Source organism: Phocoena phocoena, chromosome 21 (genome assembly GCF_963924675.1).
Source record: "Phocoena phocoena chromosome 21, mPhoPho1.1, whole genome shotgun sequence".
Taxonomy (NCBI): domain Eukaryota; kingdom Metazoa; phylum Chordata; class Mammalia; order Artiodactyla; family Phocoenidae; genus Phocoena; species Phocoena phocoena.
In genome coordinates, this window is record NC_089239.1 from 12,353,613 (window position 1) to 12,377,595 (window position 23,983).

Here is a 23,983-nt window from a genome sequence, read left to right on the forward strand (position 1 = left end):
ATCCACTTCACTACAAAGAACTCAATTTCATTTCTCTTTATGGCTGAGTAATATTCTATTGTATATATGTGCCACATCTCCTTTAATCCATTCATCTGTTGATGGACACTTAGGTTGCTTCCATGTCCTGGCTATTGTAAATAGAGTTGCAGTGAACACTGTGGTACATGACTCTTTTTGAATTACGGTTTTCTCAGGCTATATGCCCAGTAGTGGGATTGCTGGGTCATATGGTAGTTCTATTTTTAGTTTTTTAAGGAACCTCTATACTATTCTCCATAGTGGCTGTATCGTTTACATTCCCACCAACAGTGCAAGAGGGTTCCCTTTTCTCCACACCGTCTCCAGCATTTATTGTTTGTGGACTTTTTGATGATGGTCATTCTGACCAGTGTGAGGTGATACCTCATTGTAGTTTTGATTTGCATTTCTCTAATGATTAGTGATTTTGAGCATCCTTCCATGTGTTTGTTGGCAATCTGTATATCTTCTTGGGAGAAATGACTATTTAGATCTTCTACCCATTTTTGCATTAGGTTGTTTGTTTTTTTTGATATTGAGCTGCATGAGCTGCTTGTATATTTTGGAGATTAATCCTTTGTCGTTTGCAAACATTTTCTCCCATTCTGAGGGTTGTCTTTTTGTCTTGTTTACGGTTTCCTTTGCTGTGCAAAAGCTTTTAAGTTTCATTAGGTCCCATTTGTTTATTTTTGTTTTTATTTCCATTTCTCTAGGAGGTGGGTCAAAAAGGATCTTGCTGTGATTTATGTCAGAGAGTGTTCTTCCTATGTTTTCCTCTAAGAGTTTTAGGTGTCTGGCCTTACATTTGGGTCTTTAATCCATTTTGAGTTTATTTTTGTGTATGGTGTGAGGGAGTGTTCTAATTTCATACTTTTACATGTACCTGTCCAGTTTTCCCAGCACCACTTATTGAAGAGGCTGTCTTTACTCTATTGTATATTCTTGCCTCCTTTATCAAAGATAAGGTGACCGTATGTGTATGGGTTTACCTCTGAGCTTTCTATCCTGTTACATTGATCTGTATTTCTCTTTTTGTGCCAGTACCATACTGTCTTGATTACTGTAGATTTGTAGTATAGTCTGAAGGCACAGAGCCTGATTCCTCCAGCTCCATTTTTCTTTCTCAAGATTGATTTGGCTATTCGGGGTCTTTTGTGTTTCCATACAAATTGTGACATTTTTTCTTCTAGTTCCGTGAAAAATGCCAGTGGTCGTTTGATAGGGATTGCATTGAATCTGTAGATTGCATTGGGTAGTAGAGTCGTTTTCACAATGTTGATTCTTCCAATCCAAGAACATGGTATATCTCTCCATCTGTATTATCTTTAACTTCTTTCATCTTATATGTGTCTTATAGTTTTCTGCATACAAGTCTTTTGTCTTCTTATGTAGGTTTATTCCTAGGTATTTTATTCTTTTTGTTGCAATGGTAAATGGGAGTGTTTCCTTAATTTCTCTTTCAGATTTTTCATCATTAGTGTATAGGAACCCAAGAGATTTCTGTGCATTAATTTTATATCCTGCTACTTTACCAAATTCACTGATTAGCTCTAGTAGTTTTCTGGTAGCATCTTTGGGATTCTCTATGTATAGTATCATGTCATCTGCAAACAGTGACAGTTTTACTTCTTCTTTTCTGATTTGTATTCCTTTTATTTCTTTTTCTTCTCTGACTGCTGTGGCTAAAACTTCCAAAACTATGTTGAATAATAGTGGTGAGAGTGGACAACCTTGTCTTTTTCCTGATCTTAGTGGAAATGGTTTCAGTTTTTCACCATTGAGAACGATGTTGGCTGTGGGTTTGTCATATATGGCCTTTATTATGTTGAGGTAAGTTCTCTCTATGCCTACTTTCTGGAGAGTTTTATCATAAATGGGTGTTGAATTTTGTTGAAATCATTCTGCATCCGTTGAGATGATCATATGGTTTTTCTCCTTCAATTTGTTACTACAGTTTATCACATTGATTGATTTGCGTATATTGAAGAATCCTTGCATTCCTGGGATAAACCCCACTTGACCATGGTGTATGATCCTTTCAGTGTGCTGTTGGATTCTGTTTGCTAGTATTTTGTTGAGGATTTTTGCATCTATGTTCATCAGTGATATTGGCCTGTAGTTTTCTTTCTTTGTGACATCTTTTTCTGGTTTTGGTATCAGGGTGATGGTGGCCTCATAGAATGAGTTGGGAAGTGTTCCTCCCTCTGGAAGATTTTGAGAAGGATAGGTGTTAGCTCTTCTCTAAGTGGTTGATAGAATTCGCCTGTGAAGCCATCTGGTCCTGGGCTTTTGTTTGTTGGAAGATTTTTGATCACAGTGTCAATTTCAGTGCTTGTGATTGGTCTGTTTATATTTTCTATTTCTTCCTGGTTCAGTCTCGGGAGGTTGTACTTTTATAATAATTTGTCCGTTTCTTCCAGACTGTCCATTTTATTGGCATATAGTTGCTTGTAGTAATCTCTCATGATCCTTTGTATTTCTGTAGTGTCAGTTGTTACTTCTCCTTTTTCATTTCTAATTCTATTGATTTGAGTCTTCTCCCTTTTTTTCTTGATGAGTCTGGCTAGTGGTTTATCAATTTTGTTTATCTTCTCAAAAAAACAGCTTTTAGTTTTATTGATTTTAACTATTGTTTCCTTCATTTCTTTTTCATTTATTTCTGATCTGATCTTTATGATTTCTTTCCTTCTGCTAACTTTGGAGTTTTTTTGTTCTTCTTTCTCTAATTGCTTTAGTGTAAAGTTAGGTTGTTTACTTGAGATGTTTCTTGTTTCTTGAGGTAGGTTTGTATTGCTATAAACTTCCCTCTTAGAACTGCTTTTGCTGCATCCCATAGGTTTTGGGTCATCGTGTTTTTGTTGTCATTTGTTTCTAGGTATTTTTTGATCTCCTCTTTGATTTCTTCAGTGATCTCTTGGTTATTTAGTAGCATATTGTTTAGCCTCCATGTGTTTGTATTTTTTACATATTTTTTCCCATAATTGATATCTAGTCTTATAGAATTATGGTCAGAAAAGATACTTGATACAATTTCAATTTTCTTAAATTTACCAAGGCTTGATTTGTGACCCAAGATATGATCTATCCTGGAGAATGTTCCATGAGCACTTGAGAAGAAAGTGTATTCTGTTGTTTTTGCATGGAATGTCCTACAAATATCAATTAAGTCCATGTTGTTTAATGTATCATTTAAAGCTTGTGTTTCCTTATTTATTTTCATTTTGGATGATCTATCCATTGGTGAAAGTGGGGTGTTAAAGTCCCCTACTATGATTGTGTTACTGTCGATTTCCCCTTTTATGGCTGTTAGCGTTTGCCTTATGTATTGAGTTGCTCCTATGTTGGGTGCATAAATATTTACAATTGTTATATCTTCTTCTTGGATTGATCCCTTGTTCATTATGTAGTGTCCTTCTTTGTCTTTTGTAATAGTCTTTATTTTAAAGTCTATTTTGTCTGATATGAGAATTGCTACTCCAGCTTTCTTTTGATTTCCATTTGCATGGAATATCTTTTTCCATCCCCTCACTTTCAGTCTGTATGTGTCCTCAGGTCTGAAGTGGGTCTCTCGTAGACAGCATATATACAGGTCTTGTTTTTGTATCCATTCAGCCAATCTGTGTCTTTTGGTGGGAGCATTTAGTCCATTTACATTTAAGGTAGTTATCGATATGTGTATTCCTATTACCATTTTCTTAATTGTTTTGGGTTTGTTATTGTAGGTCTTTTCCTTCTCTTGTGTTTCCTGCCTAGAGAAGCTTCTTTAGGATTTGTTGTAAAGCTGGTTTGGTGGTGCTGAATTCTTTTAGCTTTTGCTTGTCTGTAAAGGTTTTAATTTCTCCATCAAATCTGAATGAGATCCTTGCTGGGTAGAGTAAGCTTGGTTGTAGGTTTTTCTCTTTCATCACTTTAAATATGCCCTGCCACTCCCTTCTGGCTTGCAGAGTTTCTGCTGAGAGATCAGCTGTTAACCTTATGGGGATTCCCTTGTATGTTATTTGTTGCTTTTCCCTTGCTGTTTTTAATATTTTTTTCTTTGTATTTAATTTTTGATAGTTTGAGTTACATGTGTCTGGGCATGTTTCTCCTTGGATTTATCCTGTATGGGACTCGCTGTGCTTCCTGGACTTGATTGACTATTTCCTTTCCCATATTAGGGAAGTTTTCAACTATAGTCTCTTCAAATATTTTCTCAGTCCCTTTCTTTTTCTCTTGTTCTTCTGGGACCCCTATAATTCGAATGTTTGTGCGTTTAATATTGTCCCAGAGGTCTCTGAGACTGTCCTCAATTCTTTTCATTCTTTTTTCTTTATTCTTCTCTTTGATAGTTATTTCCAATATTTTATCTTCCAGGTCACTTATCCGCCCTTCTGCCTCAGTTATTCTGCTATTGATTTCTTCTAGAGAATTTTTAATTTCACTTATTGTGTTGTTCATCATTGTTTGCTTGCTCTTTAGTTCTTCGAGGTCCTTGTTAAACATTTCTTGTATTTTCTCCATTCTATTTCCAGGATTTGGGGTCATCTTTACTGTCATTACTCTGAATTCTTTTTTAGGTAGACTGCCTATTTCCTCTTCATTTGTTTGGTCTGGTGGGTTTTTACCTTGCTCCTTCATCTGCTGTGTATTTCTCTGTCTTCTCATTTTGCCTAACTTACTGTGTTTGGGGTCTCCTTTCAGCAGGCTGCAGGTTCGTACTTCCTGTTGCTTTTAATGTCTGCCCCGGGTGGCTAAGGTTGGTTCAGTGGGTTGTGTAGGTTTCCTGGTGGAGGGGACTGGTGCCTGTGTTCTGGTGGATGAGGCTGGATCTTGTCTTTCTGGTGGGCAGGACTGTGTCCGGTAGTGTGTTTTGGGGTGTCTGTGAACTTATTATGATTTTAGGCAGCCTCTCTGCTAATGGGTGGGGTTGTGTTCCTGTCTTGCTAGTTGTTTGGCATGGGGTGTCCAGCACTGTAGCTTGCTGGTCATTGAGTGGAGCTGGGTCTTAGAGTAGAGATGGAGATCTCTGAGAGAGCTTTGGCCATTTGATATTACCTGGGGCTGGGAGGTCTCTGGTGGACCAATGTCCTGAACTCGGCTCTCCCACCTCAGAAGCTCAGGGCTGACACCCGGCCGGAGCACCAAGACTCTGTCAGCCACCTGGCCAGGTATGTGGCAAGTTTCTTGCCTTTTGAGAAGTCTGAGGTCTTCTGCCAGCATTCAGTAGGTGTTGTGTAGGAGTTCCACATGTAGATGTATTTTTGATGTATTTGTGGGGAGGAAGGTGATCTCCACGTCTTATTCCTCCGCCATCTTGAAGCTATCAATAAAATATCCTTCAGTTACTTTTAATCATAAAAATAGCTTCAATTCAAAAGTTAAAATACCTAGTCGCATATTAACAGTGAAAGTCCCAGAACTTGACCTAGCCATACATTTTCTCCCTCCTTCACATTTTGCTGCCTTCAGATCAGAAGTGGGGAAGCGGGATTGTGTTTCTTGTGCCCTTTACTGTCTCCTAACTACTTCCTCTCCCATGGGGAAGCTACAGTCTAACCCCTCCGGGGCCAAAAGTGGGTGGCAGTCAAGCGAGGTTCTTGCTTGACTCGTATTTCCAGAGGGGTCTGGCTGTTAATTACACATGGATTGTGGTGGTACTTTCCATGGGCTCATCAGAAGGTCCCTGAATTTCCCATGACCCCAGAAAGCTCCCTGGCAACACCTTCAACCCTTGGGCATCCAGAGGTGCACTAGCAGCCTCCTCGTGCTGAGTTTTCCTCACTCTGTCAGTCCACCCTACACCACAGGCCCCCAAAAGACCCCACACCAGGCATCTCTCCCTCTTGGTCCACATGTATCCACAGGAAACAATCACGCATCCTTTAGTCAAACTCTAGGGGAGAAGGCTGCTCCCAGCACAGCAAGCACCTCTCCCAGCTCTGACACCAGAGCAGCTTTGAGTCCTTCTCCCACCCTCTGGAATTCCCATGCAGCTGTCAGACCCCAGTCCTCTGTGTCTCCCAGGTGTGGGGAACACATTTCAAAGCTGTCCAGTTGGCTCCATGGAAACCCTTGCAAATTAGAGTTAGAAAAGAAGACTGTCACCTCTTTCCCAAAGGGGACAATTGTCTGTGCATACGTATCCATCACTGGAAAGATAGAATAAATGACATTTATTTAAATGGGGTCACACCACTTTTAAAAAATGTATTGAATTTAATTTCACTTGAATTTAACGGACAGAAAATTGTGAAATCAAGTCAGTGTTCTTTCTTCTCAAGAGATATTGTTTCTTAAAATATCCTTCTAAGGATAAGAAAGATAGAAGAAAACTTAGTTTTCAGTCATTCTTTCTTTTTTCCTGTATTTTTAAATTTTAGACATAATTGACTAACTCTGCTATGAAAGAACAAGTTCTCCCATATCCCTTCTTCCAACTGCTTGATTTTTCTTAGTTATATTATTGTTTTACATTGTTCAGATTTATATCATTTACTTTGTATTCTGTAACCATGATTCTTATGGGTTTTAGTGTGAGATCTATATTTAAATGGATTCAAGATAACTACCAGTGATTATATCACAGGGTCTCTATTATGTACTTTATTTTGATTCAACTCTTATTTTTCTAGATTCATTGATAAATTTTCTTGAGTATTGCATGTCTTGCATGCTTTATGTTAGGCAATGCCTGCCAGATGTCTTTATTTGAAGGACATCTTCATTGGCTATAATATTCTTTGGTCAAAATTTCTTCCCTTCAGAATTTTATGGATATTATTCCATGGTCTTCTGGCACTAAATATTGGGGAGGTGGGGGAGGTAAAAGGAGAAGAGAAAGAAAATGAAAAATGAAAAAGAGATACATTTAAAATCAAACTAGGACCTTTTTTGTTTGTTTGTTTAAAGTTGGTTTGGCTTAGGGTTTAAGAAATGGTTATGAAGGTGCAATTCAATTCATTATTCTGGAAATTAACCTGACTGGTTCAAGTTTGGCATTCACGGTTGGTTCACTGTGTCTCAAGATTTTGATTTATAGGAAATTGTATAGTCATGTGCATGAAAACACACACAGACACACACACCCAGTAAGCACTGGATCCCAGCAAAAATGATAAAGATGACTTCTGTTTCTCATCGCAAATCATTTACCTGGCTTAAAAAATGCCCATAAAGGAATTCCCTGGTGGCACAGTGGTTAAGAATCCACCTGCCAATGCAGGGGACATGGGTTCAATTCCTGGTCCGGGAAGATCCCACATGCCATGGAGCAACTAAGCCCATGTGCCACAACTACTGAGCTTGCACTCTAGAGCCCACAAACCACAACTACTGAGCCTGCATGCCACAACTACTGAAACCTGTGCACCTAGATCCCGTGCTCCGCAGCAAGAGAAGCCACCGCAATGAGAAGCCCACGCACCACAACGAAGAGTAGCCCCCATTCGACGCAACTAGAGAAAGCCCACGCACAGCAACGAAGACCCGACACAGCCAAAAATACATAAATAAATAAATGTATTTTTTTTAATGCCCATAAAACTGGTGGCTTCTGATGTGGTACATATATACAATGGAATATTACTCAGCCATAAAAAGGAATGAAATAGGGTCATTTGTAGAGATGTCAATGGACTTAGAGACTGTCATACAGAGTAAAGTAAGAAAGAGAAAAACAAATATCATATATTAACGCATATATGTGGAATCTAGAAAAATGGTACAGATGAACCAGTTGCAAGGCAGAAATAGAGCCACCGATGTAGAGAACAATCGTATGGACACCAAGAGGGGGAAACAGCAGGGGTGGGATGAATTGGGAGATTGGGATTGACACATATACACTAACATGTATAAAATAGATAACCAATGAGAACCTGCTGTATAGCACAGGGAACTCTTCTTCACTGTACAGTGGAAACTAACACAACATTGTAAAACAACTATACCCCAATTGAAAAAAAAAAACTAGTAGCTTCTGAATAGGGCATTTCGTCACCAAAGTCAGGGTTAGAGCTATCTGAATTAAATATGTTCTTCCCCATTAGGGAAATTGAAATTTTGGAAGCAGGCTAACTGGTAGGTTCTGAAATCACATATCTCTAAATGCAAGGCAATTTTCTTTATTATGTTATATTGAATTAGCACACTTGAAAAAATAGTTACCTTTTCCATATCGTTAAAGCCAGGCAATACATTATTTTATTTATAATTCAATACCTCAGTTCACTTGACAGAACTCTGAGCAGACTTACTGAATGATCAGCAGGCAGGGATCCTGGCATATGAATTATGGAGGAGACCTGCCAAGGTACATAGCAGGATTAGGTAGTAAGGATATAACAATCTGGTTGTAACATTTTTGAAGGGCAGAGTTCATCTGATTAATTACAAAGTTACAGTGGAAACCCAGAGCATTTCTGGGAATTGATGGTAATCTGGGAATTTCGGACTTTGTTCACCCCCATTATGCCCAGCCGCTCACTAATCCCTCTGGAATTCCATGTTGCCGATCTTACTGTACTGTTGGAATCACTTCCACAGTCGTCCTCCAGCCCTTCCACCACCACGACCACCATCACCTTGCCATTTGAAATTAGAGTTCTTGAAAGAGAATGGCTGGGTGATGCAGTTCCTCGTGTTGGTAGGAGAGAGGAGACGGAAATGATATGTACCCTAGGCTTCAGAGATGCTCTCTATGAGAGTGCAATTCTACCTTCAAGACCTAGAATCTGTGTGGAGACTAGACAATCATGAGATTCATGAAGTGATGACTAAGCATTGCTCTCATTCTGTATAGGAGGCTGTGGGGTGAGTTCTCTGTGGTGGGAGGGCCAGGGTAGATGAGAAAAGAAAGTTTACGAAGCTCCTTTCTAGACTGTGGGGAGCCACACACTTTTTTCAATACAGGTCAAAGGAAGATTTCCACTTGAGATCAGGTAAGTAAATCTCATGCCTGCAGGTAGGAACTGATGAACAGACTTAGATTCAAATTCTGGCTGCTCTATAAGTGACTAAACAGATCCCAGTTTTTCTGTGGCTTATAAAAACTGGCTCAGAGTAAACAACTCTCCCTTTCCCTCGAAATCTTGACACATTAGCCGAGCATCACGTGAAGAGAAAACCAAAGCAAATTATATCTGATTTTCCTGTGTACCGTATCACCTGACATTTCCAAACGTGAGCACTAGGTGGTGCTCTTGAACCACTGAGGTCAATGTTCCTTTAGTTACTCCCCGTGCGAAAATGATGAGACAAAGGTTCAAAAAGAAAGGAACGGATGGGGTTCTTGGTGCTTAAAACTGTATAATTCAAAGGAGTCTATAAAAATAATGAACTGACCCTATTAGGGACTAAGACAAAGGGGGTTTAGGGGCCTTGCCAAGTCCCACATCTCTAAGGCTTAGGGTTCCAGCAGCCTCCTTTTCCCTTTGTTCCTCACTCTTCTGGGTACACTGCACTCCCCAGCTTAAATATCCCTACCCTTAATCAGCTGCAATAAACCTCTGAGGAAATTTAAAAGTTTATATTCAGAAATGTTAAGACCGTGCCTTGGATAACCGACCCATGAACAAGGATCAACTTCCAAATATTTTATTATTCCAAATATTTTCTTAAAAGTTTCTGGAATACCCACCCCTTTGTATCTTTTGTTAAATGAAAAATACTTACTTTAGTACAATCTATCCAGTGCCCTTAAATATTAAAATTACCTAACTCCCCTTTCTTTGACCAAACCACTAGACAGCTTCTGATTATATGTAATGTGGCTTCCGCTGTAGCCTTCCTATAGGCAAAGAATGAGAACAGCTAATGTTTATTATTCCTACAGCATGCTTAGAACTATGATAAAGGCTGTACTTCATTTAATTCTCCAATCACTCTAAGCCTGCTTCCTCTTCTGTAAAATAACATTGATAAATGAGGCTTAGAGAGGATTGATCTGCTCAAGGTCGCAGTTACAAGTTGTCAAACCCAGGCTAATTCCAAAGCTCAGCAAGGCCTTCCCTGACCCCGTTGAAACATCATCTACCCCTTCCAAGCTGCTTTGCTCTCCTATCACGTATCACCATCCAAGACACAACGTTTTACTTGTTTCCTTTGTCATTGTTATATCCCCAGCACCTAGAACTGTGCCAGGAACATAGGAGGTACTCGATAAATATTTGCATAATATTTACTTCCATCTCTGTCAACTTGGATGAGAGGCTGAATCTGCCACTGAAAGGAGCCACTTTGGGGCGTTGACACCCCAGATTTCTGAGCAAACACAGTAAGGGGCACATGCTGGACCACAGTGATTTCTACAAGTAGTGTCCACCAACTACTATATAAGGAGGTAGACTGCCTCCCTCTGGACACCCAGCCACTAACTGAATAATGAGAAGTGTTTGTCTACAACTTCAGACTCCTACAAACATATATCGAATGGATACGTTGGGGTATAAACATCAACTTTTACTTCTTCTAACTTCTACCAAGTATCAAATCGCTTTTCCCCTTGGGAAAATATATCTCAGCCCAATCTCAGAATTTTCTAACATTTGGGGACGTTAGAAAAGTGTCAGTTCAGTTTTTGAGTCTTCAATCGCTTTTCTGCTTCCAAGTTCTTGTCACATCCACCTCCGACTAGACAGGTGGTCCCAGTTGTCTCTTTCACACCCCCTCCCTCTTCCATGCACTTACCTTTTGGAGTTAAAGTAGGGGACAAAGGGAAGAAAAACAAAAGCATGTCACCGGCCAGCAGGATTGCTTATTCCCTTTCTTTTGGTTGTGGTTCCTTCTCTGGCTAATTGACTAGAGGTTGCTCAGTCTGTTAGCAGGTTATCCAAATGTCGGCTCTCTTTGGGGTTTATTCGTTGGTCCTCCCAAGGGTTCAAGGGGGTTCACCCCTCTCCAAACTCCTGCCAGGTGTGTTCTTGCTGCTGGGATGCACTCACCCCTCAGGTTGCCTTCTTCTGAGGGGACTGTAAGGATGGCCTTTAAACCCAGCTCCTTCCAAGGGGTCCACTCAACCCTCGGGAAACACACATTCTTGCTGTGTCATGTGGTGGAGGGCAGGCTGTCGCACTGGCCCTTGTATTCTCAGCCCCACCATATTTCGAGGCCCCAGGAGCATCAGGTACTCCACTGGACCAGCAGGTCAGAGCTTCCAGAAAGAGACCATCACACTCCTTAATCTAGTGCCTGGTTCCAACACCTTCAGTCTTCTAGAAATAAGGATGGGAGGCCCAGGTGAAAAGCCTCCTTCCTCACGGTAAAGAAAGGATGAAAGGTTTGTTGCCCTCTGTTCCCTTGCAAAGCAAGTTCTCTCACCCAATACTGTTCTTTTGCAAAGTGCGAATGAGGGAGAAGTGATGGTGCCAGTTTTGCTAAAAAGACACTATAATTCGAATAGCTAGAAGGGCTCTGAATTTAGAATTTGGAGCATTTAGTATCTTTTGTTATCAATTCTAGGTTTAGTCAAAAGTCAGAAAAAAAAAATGAAAGTTCCACTTGAAAAAAGGCAAAGTCCCAATTGACCTCTAACCCCACCTGGTTATATATCCATGAACTCCTTCCTGACATGTATATTATGTGTACACAAACAGGTCAGTACATGACTCCAACTCTACATGTTATCCTGAAGGTCAACTGCACAGGTTGTGACACACAGCAAATGCTAAATAATTAGTTATGATTGCTATCATTATGATCCCTTCCTATGATCTTTTTTTTTTCCTTTACAGAGAAAAATGTCTTTCACACATTTCTTTTTATATCTTACTGAGTATGTGAAATAAATATTTTCTTAAAAAATGTTGTGTTTCCAGGGAAGTTTCCCTGGCGGTCCAGTGGTTAAGTGGACTGCAGGGGGCACGGGTTCGATCCATGGTTGGGGAACTAAGATCCTGCATGCCATACTGCACAGCCAAAAATTAAAAAAAAAAAAACAACCAACATGTTGCTTCCTGTAAGAAAATACTTTTGTGAGATGCTCTTCTATTAATTCTTCACAGAGTAAACCTTCCCTTCTCTGAAGCATGGGAACCATATTGCTGCTTCTTCTCCTGTTTGTTCCATCTTTTATGAAGTCAGCGTATTGTCTTGCGAACTAAAAATGCAAATATTTATTGACTGAAACATAATGAGTACATACTTCTCAATAACCTTTTTAAATTGAGTTAGAAAATGAAGCTGGACATGAGGCTGAAGTTTTATTAATTTTTCTGAAAAACAATGAAAGCTCTGGGTTTAATGAATAGATATTAATATTAACCTTAGTATTACTAGTAAGTATATTAGATTTTTTTCTTTCTCTTATAAGGGAAATTTGTTGACGATACTATTTCTATGCAATAACAAATTTAAAAACTCTTATTAAACGTCCCAATAATGTTTCAAACGGTAGGATTTCAACTTAAAAACAACAAGCATATATTACTAACTTTTCAATGATATGTTTTAAATGAGTCACAAGAATAATCTGTTATTCTAATAAGCTAAAATATGTCAAGCATTACAAATGCTTAAATATCAAATATGTACTTATCATTCCTTAATCCTAAAATATTACAACCAAAGGTTTAATTTACTCTGTATTCTACTTATTTCTCATCTTTTCTGAGGTTTAAACATGCTTATTACCCAGTAAGGAAGTTAACTACGTTATCCCAATGATTTTTGGATTGCCTTCCCAAGCAAAATGATGGGGACATCTTCTCAGATAGCTGAGACGGCTTCAGTTCGCAGTTCCTATCAAGACTGTAACTTTCTTACAGTGTTTTTGTTGGTTTTGCATTTCCTTGCTCCCCATAAGACAGATGAATGTCTAGTTAGCTCTAAAATGATTTTAAGGTGATTCCACTGGATCTTTCATGCTCTCAGTTAATCCTAAAGCAACCTCTTTGAATACGAAGAATCCCCTATTCTTTTCTCCTTCTAACTATCTAGACCACAGTTTTCTGAATTCTAAATAAATGTCAGGGATTTGTCTGACTCTGTTATCATGGTCCTATGGTCCAATGACAAATAACACAGAAGAGAAAGTAATTAATATTTTTGGAGGAGACAGCATAAGAATAGTACTCTAAAAGAAATTCCTTGGGGATTTCCCTGGCGGTCCAATGGTTGGGACTCAGGGCTTACACTGCCTTGGCCTGGGTTCAATCCCTGGTTAGGGAATGAAGACCCCGCAAGTCACGACCCGGCCAATAAATAAGTAAGTAAAATTCCTTGTTTATAAGGATGAACCCGGCCAATAAATAAATAAATAAAATTCCTCGTTTTTAAGAAAGAACCCGGGAAAGAAGGAAGGAAGAAGGGAGGAAGGAAGAAAATTCCTTGTTTTTAAGAATGAACCCGGCCAATCAATCAATAAAATTCCTTGTTTTTAAGAATGAACCTGAGGCAAACTTGAGGCCTGAGGCTGCTGAAGAAAGATGCTTCATCCACGAAATTAAAGTTCAGTCCATATATTCTTATGGTAAATACTCTGTAATGTTCTGAGGTCATTCTGTACCAGTTATTTGCACCTGGTGATGAGGCAGATATATATGGCACAGCTTCCAAAACAGGGTGTCAGGCAAGGGGAGGAGGGAGGCGGGGAGAATAAAAAAAAAACCCAGAAGGAGCTCATGGAAAATGGAGAACTTGGGGATCTAGGAAGCCTAGGAGCAATAACCAATCATATTTTCTATCAGTCATTCTTGTCAGTAAAAATGATATTCCACAGGAAAAAAGCAACTAGTTCAATTCACAACTCAAACAATCAAACAAATGCTTTTCTAGAAAACAACCATCATACTTTGGTATATAGCACAGATGCTTTATGTGTATTTGCCATTTTATCACAATGAATATTGAAAAAATGTGTTTAAGAAATGAGAATTAATAAAATCAATAATTTGCTGCCACTGCCTTGATTTGCACTAAATTGCTAGTGGTTTTACTCGCCACATCTATGCACCCTCAATGCAAATCTCAACATAGTACAAAAGGCAAATGTTATATCATCTTGGTATTATAAAAATAGTTTTGCCTCTGCAGATCCCCTGAAGGGTCTCAGGGACTCCTAATGGACTGCAGACCACACTTGGAGAATCACTGCACTATGGAAAAGCCCCCAAAAAGATTCTGTGGAAGTCTATTTAATGACATGGAAAAACATGTTCATAATATATTCAAGTGAAATATAAGTAACAAATAATATGTTTGTGCTTAACTCTTCTAACTGTACTTCTAGAAACAATCTGAAATACAGAAAAATGACAAAACCACCAATAGGAAGTGATTATATAAATTATAGTATATTCACCAAATAGCATAGTAAATAGCTATAAAAAACAACTAGAGGGCTTCCCTGGTGGCGCAGTGGTTGAGAGTCCGCCTGCCGATGCAGGGGACACGGGTTCGTGGCCTGGTCCGGGAAGATCCCACATGCTGCGGAACGGCTGGGCCCGTGAGCCATGGCTGCTGAGCCTACGCATCCGGAGCCTGTGCTCCGCAACGGGAGAGGTCACGGCGGTGAGGGGCCCGCGTACCACAAAAAAAAAAAACAAAAAACACAACTAGACCGATATATATACTGACATGCGAAGATCTTCATGATAAATAGAAAAAGTTTGTTGCAGAAAATTAAATACAGCATGATCTCATTTGTGCAAAAAAAAAAAAAGATTTATGTCAAAGAGTGTTCTGCTTGTGTTTTCTTCTAGGAGTTTCATGGATCCTGGTCTTACAATTAGGTCTTTACTCCATTTTGAGTTTATTTTTATGTATGCTGTGAGAAAATGTTTTAATTTTACTCTTTTACATGTAGCTGTCCAGTTTTCCCAGCACTACTTATTGAAGAGACTATATTTCCCTCATTGTATATTCTTGCCTCCTTTGTTGTAGAGTAATTGACCATAGAGCATGGGTTTATTTCTGGGCTCTCTATTCTGTTCCATTGATTTATGTGTCTGTTTTTGTGCTAGTACAGCACTGTTTTGATGACTGTAGCTTTGTAGTATAGTCTGAAGTCAGGGAGTATGATACCTCCAGCTTTGTTCTTTTTTCTCAGGATTGCTTTGGTTATTCAGAATCTTTTGTGGTTCCATGTAAATTTTAGGATTATTTGTCCTAGTTCTGAGAAAAATGTCATGGGTATTTTGATAGGGATTGCATTAAATCTGTAGATTGCTTTGGGTAGTATGGACATTTTAACATTCTAATCCAGGAACACATAAGATATCTTTCCATTTTTGGTAACATCTTCAATTTCCTTCATGAATGTTTTCTAGGTTTCAGAGTATAGGTCTTTCACTTCCTTGGTTAAGTTTATTCCTAGTTATTTTATTCTGGGCAACTTTAAAACTTTTGTTTTCTTACTTTCTCTTTCTGATAGCTCATTATTAGTATATAGAAAAGCAGCAGATTTCTATATATTAATCTTGTATCCGGCAACTTTACTGAATTCGTTTATCAGTTTCAACAGTTTTTTGGTGGAGGCTTTGGCATTTTCTATATATAAATATCATGTCATCTGCAGAGAGTGACACTGGAATATTACTCAGCCATTAAAAATAATGATATTCTGCCATTTGCAACAATATGGACGGACCTGGAGGGTAATATGCTCAGTGAAATAAGACACACAGAGAAAGACAAACATTGTATGTTATCACTTATATGTAGAAAAAACAACAATAAAAAAGAATGAATATAAAAAACAGAAACAGACTCACACATATACAGAAGAAGCTAGTGGTTACCAGAGAGAAGATAATGGGGAGGGGAGATATGGGGGTAGGGAATTAAAAGGTACAAACTACTGTATATAAAATAAATAAGCTACAAGAACATATTGTACAGCACAACGAATATAGCCAATATGTTATAATTTTAAATGGAGTATAATCTACAAAAATATTGAATCACTATGTTGTACACCTGAAATGATTATAGTATTTTAAATCAACTATACTTCAATATAAAAATTAAAATTAAAAAAAAACAAGAATGTATGTGTAGCTACACATGCAGAGGCACGTAAATGCAGAAGAAATGACTAGAGAATGACACGTCACATATTCAATAGGAGTTACCTTCTGGAAAGGGGCTGGTAATGGGATGTGGGGAAATGGGAATATGGGGGACTTTAATGTTTTAAGTATAGCTTGAATGCTTTACAAAGAATATTCATTCACGTATTATTCTTGTAACAAACTAAGAAAAGAAGTAAATATAAAAAGGCTTGGCAGGGGACTTCCCTGACGGTCCAGTGGTTAAGACTCTGCACTTCCACTGCAGGGGGCATGGGTTTGATCCCTGGTCAGGGAACTAAGATCCTCCATGCCACACGGTGCGGCCAAAATCAATCAGTCAACAAATAAAAGGCTTGGCAGGATACATGAAAGGGGTTAACTGATTACCTACCAGTGGAACTTTTGTGATTTATTTTTCACTTTTCTGGATTTTCTAATTCTTCTATGGCAAACATATATTTCTTTTTTATTAATGACAGTTATTTTTATTTATAAAAAAGTCAGTTAAATGCCATATGGTGAACTGCTTAAAGTTATATCAACTGTGATTTACCCAATTTAGTGTCAGTATGTGTTTTGTATATTTCAGTTACATGTGCTACATAAAGAGGTATTAGAATCAAATTCTGACATCATCAAAAATTAAAGGTGCTCAAGGTAAGTCAGTATATGAAAGTTTAAAATACATATCTTTATAATATTCAGTACTAAGGACTTTTTATTATTATTTGAAAAATAATAGAAATCGTATATAACATACAAAGTGCATAGTTGTCTAGTGTAATTGGTCTCCTTTGTTATATTCTTTCCTCTACACAGAACCCGAAATGTTTCATTTTCACTGGTCTGGTCCACTAATATCATTTTAAAATGTGTATAAGAGTTTCTTCTAACAATAGAAAAAACAATTTGTAAAATAACTATGCGTTCTTCATTTATAAGACAGAATTTTGGTGATACAGGAATATTACATATCACACACATAATCACTTACAACTGATAATCTGTTATCTATATTAAATCACCGCACATTACATATTCCAAACATACTGCTGAAGTAAGTAAAGAGATTAGAAAACAGGGCAGTAACATGATTTCTTAAAGCAATCTCATAGGAAACTAAGATTCTGTTCTATGAGGTACTCACTCAGGCTCTCAGAAGACTCAACTTTATGTGAATTTCAAAAGGCTGTTTTAAGACACCAGCTGTTCAATAAATAGGTGAGTTTTACTTTGAGATTAGAATAATTTTTAAACAAAAATATTACTCCCCACTGTTTTCAGAAATGAAATACAGCTTCCCCCTTGTAACACAGCAAGACACACATAATTCCTCTGGCAGTTGCCAGTTCAACTAAAAAGACCCTTCTTTTTAGTTTTGGCCGTTGATTTCTTGCTGGCATCAGGTAAGGTCTCATTTCTTTTGGCAAACCACCCAGGTAATTTTCTCTTTGAGGTTTCAGACGAAGTCTATAGGAAAGAAACAGAAAAAAAAAAAAAATATATATATATATATATAAGTAAATATATATATATATATATATATTTGTACTGCTGAAAATGTGTCTCAGTTGCAAAGTAACATAGGTTATTGAATATACACCCACAAGCCTTCCCTTTCCAAATAAAACAAAATAATGAGATCTACAGAATTTATTTCTGGATCCAAAAATAAACACATGAGAGACAAAATCAACTATATCATTTTTTAGGCAATTACCTGCCATCCTGTTAACCTATTTTTAGACACTCAAGTGTAGACTCTCATTTGGAAAGGAAAGAACTGGATATTATTTCAGATCTATGTCCCATGGTGTATTTGCTTTAGCTTGGCCAAAATGGTGAATTGAATGTTCCAAGAAAGGCATCTGCCTAAGCATGTGTACACACACACACACAGAGTTATATTAGGCATTTTAAAAAGCATACAACTTGTACATCTACAGTGGTAGACAGACTAGGAGAGTGGTTCAAGCATCATCAGGACCTTGCAGAGTTGCTGAGACATAACAGGTACTCAAAAAACATTTGCTGAATAAATGAAAAACAACAAAAGGGTTCTGTTTCATAGACTCTTTTGAGAATCAGCTAAAAACTAGAGGTCCACTTATGAGAAAAAAAGACAAACGTACACATGCACGATATTTTGCCTAATTTTAGGGGACCTGTGCACCAAATGAAGCTTCAGAACCCTAGTTAAAGGTCCCTGGAAGCAAAATTAAACCCAAAGGCAGTGGTTGTGTACTTATATTATCTGTACATTAAATTTTAATAGGTAATTTAATACCTATTAAAACTTTTAATAGGTAAGTTCTATAAGCTCAAAATGGTATTAATTTGTGTTATCTCAGCTTGAACTCTAGCTCCTTAAACCAACATGATGGAGAAATCATTCTAACATGACTATGCTTTGGAATCTGGGAGAGTTAATTTATTTATTGGAACTATTTGAGGGTTTTAAGGTAAGGTGGTCTCATCTAAGTTACAATGTGTCTGTTAGCCTAAGGTATACCAGTATAATTTATTCCATTTCAAGAATGAAGACTACATCTATGAATTGTTCATTAACTGCTTGCTATGTTTTATTATGTTTTCTGTGTTTAACAGTGGCTTCAAAATATTTAAAGGTGGGAAAAAAAGTAAAAACTCCTCGACAAAAAACTGTGTGACCTTATATTTTTAAAAGGTAAAAGCTGTTAGCTATTCCAACTTAAATAAATCCAGTGCCGAAGAAAGGGCTATTCACACTTTAGCAAAAGCTAAAGAAAAAAACCAGCCAAGATAGCAACTTCTCTCCCAGGCACCTATTTCCTCACAGGGAAGAGAAGACCAGGAGGACAGACGAGATTTATACACACTGTATGATACTACAATGTTTGACTTAGAAATAATAAGTATTAGGGATATAAAGTGGCACGGATAAAAGGCATTTGGGTAGACATGAAATTGGCCCAGAAATACTCTTCCCCCCAGAATTCTATTATCAAAATTCCTTGCAGCCACAGACAACTATCATTGCTTGCAATTAGAGTTTAAGGGCAACTGGAGGAAGGAAACCAGTTAAAATTATAACAAAGCCAAAAAGTAAAACAGAGTACAAGATCCAAACAATAACAGAGCCAAGGAAAAAACCTGAAGTCCTGTTGTAGCCGTAGCCGAATACTATGGAATAAGCAGGGACTTTAAAACCAGACAGGCTCTGTGATGACCTAGATGGGTGGAATGGGGGAGGAGGGGTGGGAGGGAGGTCCAAGAGGGAGGGGATATATGTACACATATAGCTGATTGACTTCGTTGTACAGCAGAAACTAACACAACATTGTGAAGCAACTATACTCCAATTAAAAATAAATATAAATAAATAAAATAAGCCTAAGTAACTTAAAAAAAAACAGAACTAGGTTTGAGTTCTAATTGAGTCACTTGCTACATGTATGACCTTATGAATGTTATTAAAGCCTTGATTTCTTCACACAGAAAAAGAGAATAATAGTATATAATACTGTATCACTGGATTATTTGGAGAGTTACAAAATATCAAAACACATCCTGATTTATTCTTGGTATTCATTAATTGGTAGCTAATATCATTTCAGGTCTTTTATCTCCTATAACATTTTTATATTGATAGAATATGATATTCAGCATTTATCCTATCATAATAAAAATGAGCTTATTTCATTGAGAAAGGGGTAAAACACTTGCTTACACTGAATGTATCTTTTGAGTCTCAACAATAAGTATCTGGAGGACTTTAATTATGAGGTCTAATAACAGAAACAATGCTTTTCAGTGACTATTTCCTTCATTAGTAGAAGGCTAAAATTCCCAGCAATCATAATAAAAATTTAAGTAAGTATTTACTTAAATTTAAGTAAGTACTTACTTGGTACTCCAAGTTCTATTAATAAGCCACTATCATTAAGTTGAGAATATAAAACGTTAACTCATTTGCTGATTATATGTACCCATATATATGTAAGCAAATACGTACATTATATTTGCATTTAATTTCATCTAAAAACTAAGATAAATCTAGGTATATTAGTTATCAAGCATAATATATTTGTCATGAAAACTATTTTATTAAATCAATTTTACCTGTAAATGAGAATCTACAAAGAAATCTTCAATTTGGGGATCGCTGAATGGCTGATTCCAGGAAGTTAGTTTTAGTGAATTTCTGTGACTCTCATCTTCCTGTGAAAAATCACAAGAATGTTTTCCATCAACCTTTAAAATTTTGGGGGAATACGAAATAGTTACTACATGCACTATTTCCTTAGGAAAAAAACAAACTATGCCTAAAAAAGCAAAGGTTAAGAAAATTCATATTATTCTGAGGTACTCAATTTTAACAATGATTATAATAATATTACCCCCCCAGCATTTTTCCTGAGTATCTTAAAGTAGTTTATAAAAATGTTGTATGTTTTAATTTATAATGAAACTCAGTGGCAGGGCATGAGACCTCTCTCTCTCTCTCTCTCTCTCTCTCAGGCAGTCAAGAAAAATAAGATGGAAAAAAGTGACATATGAGGAGAGGGTTCTGGGAAGATGGTGGCAGCAGCAGTGTAGTTTTTTAATCTTTCTGAATCCCAGCATTAAAACAGATAGAATTAGGGAGCAAAACCAAAAATTCATCATCTACATTTACAAAGAAACTAAGTTTATTAAAGGTATCCTCAGGAAACTGAAACTACAAGCATGTGAGGAAAAACCACCAACAGCCCTAAGACCTGCATGGTACAGCATCTGTGTGGGAGAAAGCAGAGGCAGGCAGTGAGGTGCCTGAGAACAGAAGAACCAAACAGCCCACAGGTATACACTGGAAAGGTTTCTTTGAGAACAGCATCTGAAAAGTGGGAGTGCCTTTGCCCAACCCAACAGCAGGCGATGGAAAAGGGTCTACAGCAGTGTCTTAAGTGACTAGAGCAGCTGGCACCTATAAACTTCCAGGTGAAGGCCTGACACTGAGAACTGCTGGGGTTAAATCAAAATCAAGCAGGACGGGTATAATAGAGGCAAAGGGAAGAGAAAGCCCAAGTAAAAGTAGCAGAACGGGGTATGTCATAAACCAAGTTTCCCTATTTTGAATGCTACACAAAAACAACAGGAGAGCTCTGGGAACTTGGAAAAACTATCCTGAAGCATGCCGTCTTTTGAAAGTGCAGGAAAACTAATGTCACACAAAAAGGAGCAACAGGCAGTTATGAGGTCAAATCTGACACCGACTTGCTAAGATATAGAAAACTGTAACCTAAAATGAGCTGAAAAACATTAAGAAATTCAAAACAAACATCATAAATTAAAATCAGAAAAATTCAAAAGTGAGGGGAAAAGCTCTGGAAAGAATTAGAAATAAAAGAAAAAATTATACAAGTGAATATTAAACTATAAAGAACATAGCAATAAATACAACAGATTGTGTCCAAACAGAAATAGGTGAAAAAGAAGAAAAGTTTAATTTAAAGAGAAATGAAAAGCCAAAAAGAATTCATGAGAAGTGACAGATATTGTAGCTCAGTAAAGAAGATCCAACATATAGAGAGCAGAAATCCGTTAAGAAGAACTACAAAGCAATGGGACAAAAATACTAAAAAGTAAAATTTTAAAAAACTTCCTGAAATAAAAATTTTAAATCTACAATTTAAGAAAACTTTCCAGAAATAAAAAAAAAACTACATATTTAAAGAAGCCACTGTGTACCTTCGTATATTGAATCAGAACTACCATTATCAAGACATAATCTTCCTCCAGTAAACATAGGCATGACTGAGCTTCTATCTTAACCTCAGTCACAATAGATGTAAACCTAACAATGCATCAACTAATAAAAAGAATTTGTTTTGACATTATTTTTTATTAGAAACCTCATAATCATAAGATGAAATAGACTAAGGAATACAATCCAGGTCAGTAGAAAAGATGAAGGTTAACACATGAAGGATCCTGAAACCAGGCCTCCAACAGACTCTACAGTGTTCAGAGTAGCTTTCTATACTGGAAGGCAGACGAAGAAAAACACTTTGGCTGGCTCACTCACCCCTTAATCTACTTCCTAGCCCCCATATTCTTGTTCCCCTAAATGGGGAAAAAGAAAAGGCTGAATCCGGTAGGCTTAATTTCCACCCCCCCCCAAAATACCCCCACTCTTTTTTCAGAATATGATGTTATTTCAATAGGAGGAAAGCAATAATATTAATGTGTGGTTATAACAGTATTTCACTATAAATAATGCTTCAATATTCAGGAAAAATAACAAGTTACACCTTTTCCTATTGACATATACAGTTGGGAAAAAAATAAGGTCTTAGGCACCTGGTATAGATTTCAGAAATAAAAGGCTGGGAATAGCAGCCAAATTTCACTACCACCTGCCCAACGTATATCTCCTTTAATGCCCTTTTTTTTTTAAACATCTTTATTGGAGTATAATTGCTTTACAGTGGTGTGTTAGCAATGCCCTTCTTATAGCTAATTCAATTGCCAAAATAATGTAAAGGATTCCAGTTAATAAAATTTCATTAGGTTATCTAGTACATGACTATATACAAATCTAACTGAAGGACAGAATTTTAAAAGATCAGTTCCTCTTACTTTTTAAGCTATTGAGAAAAGGAGTTTAACTGTTGGAAATCCTATAAAGATTACTTAGAACTGAAATAAAGTCCCTAATTCTCTAATATATATAGTAGCAACCACCTACCACCACGCTGAATTTATCATCTAGGAACTAAAGTAATTTTTGAGTTAATTATAGTTTTCACAAACTTTTATCATGGAACTTTAGACCTGGAAGATATTAAAGGTCAAATTTTCAAGTCTTTGCAATCATTTAGTAGAGTCACAATGTCAAAGAATAGTTATTCTCTGATGACTATTTATTTATCTCATATAACACACAGAGCAATAATATTCAAAGCATTTGATTTTAATAAAATATACCGTGTAAAAATAATACTAAACTCATGGTCTTTCTCTGATCATGCAAAAGTGCACTGGGATATGACCAGGACCATGAGCAACAATTATCCTTGTACCTGAGAGATTCATTATAACAGGAACTGAGGAGTAACAGAATGATAGACAAATTCCAATATCTGGGGAGGTATATATCATAGAATTTGGTCTTATTTTCATTAACCACATAAACTACCATATGCTTACAGCCAATATTAAATATATATCTATGAAAGAAAGAGAATTTCCAGACTATATAGTCAATATAAGGTAGAGGTAAAATTTAAGCTGACATTCCCATACAATAAGCTAAATCGATGGACTATATTCCTCTTTTCCCGCTGTTTAAAAAATCTCTTTTCTCAGATCGGATTTATGAAAAGCAACGGAAATACAGCACCGAGATTTTCTAAAAAGTAACCTTCTATCAGAATTTATAACAGTTCAAAAAATACAGCATTCTGATATTAAGATATGCAAATTGAACAATCTGACACTACATGAAAATTCTACATATAATTAACACCTTGGTATTAGTGCCCACTTCTTCCTTCCTTCTCTTAGAATTTGAACAGCTCTCTTCAGAGTTGGGGAAACATCTCTTTTTGCTGGAATCACATGGAGATTGGCATAGCATCCTGTTTTCGCAGCCTTTTTCCAGGATCTCAGCTGCCATGTAGATAAGGTAGGTGTCAATGTTTTCAGGAACATACATTCTAATTAGTTTAATTTTATTTGTATCTGTAAAGGATGAAAAAAAAGATTTAAAAATAAATTACACAGAACACTGCAGAAAACCTATGAGCTGGAAATAGTGACATGTTTTGTAGAAAGGAAGGAGGAAGGTGGCCAAAGAAAATGTTCCTCTTTCAAATGCCTATCCCCTTACAGAACAGAAATGGAGTAAAACATGTCCCCTCACTCCTGCACCACCTGCACCCCTGCTTCCAAGACCCAGAGTCAGGTCAGGCTATCGACTCTGCTTAACTTTTGTTTCAAACCGTCTTTTGAGG

General features: G+C 37.2%; 1 protein-coding gene across 1 annotated transcript in view; it reads right to left on the reverse strand.

The window, feature by feature from the left end:
- Positions 1-17,357: 17,357 nt before the first annotated feature.
- Positions 17,358-23,983, reverse strand: part of WRN (WRN RecQ like helicase) — a 96,069-nt gene continuing 89,443 nt past the window's right edge. Inside the window, 2 exon segments of the mRNA XM_065899947.1 lie at positions 17,358-17,477; positions 23,497-23,711. Of these exon segments, the coding sequence (XP_065756019.1) occupies positions 17,358-17,477; positions 23,497-23,711 (335 nt within the window).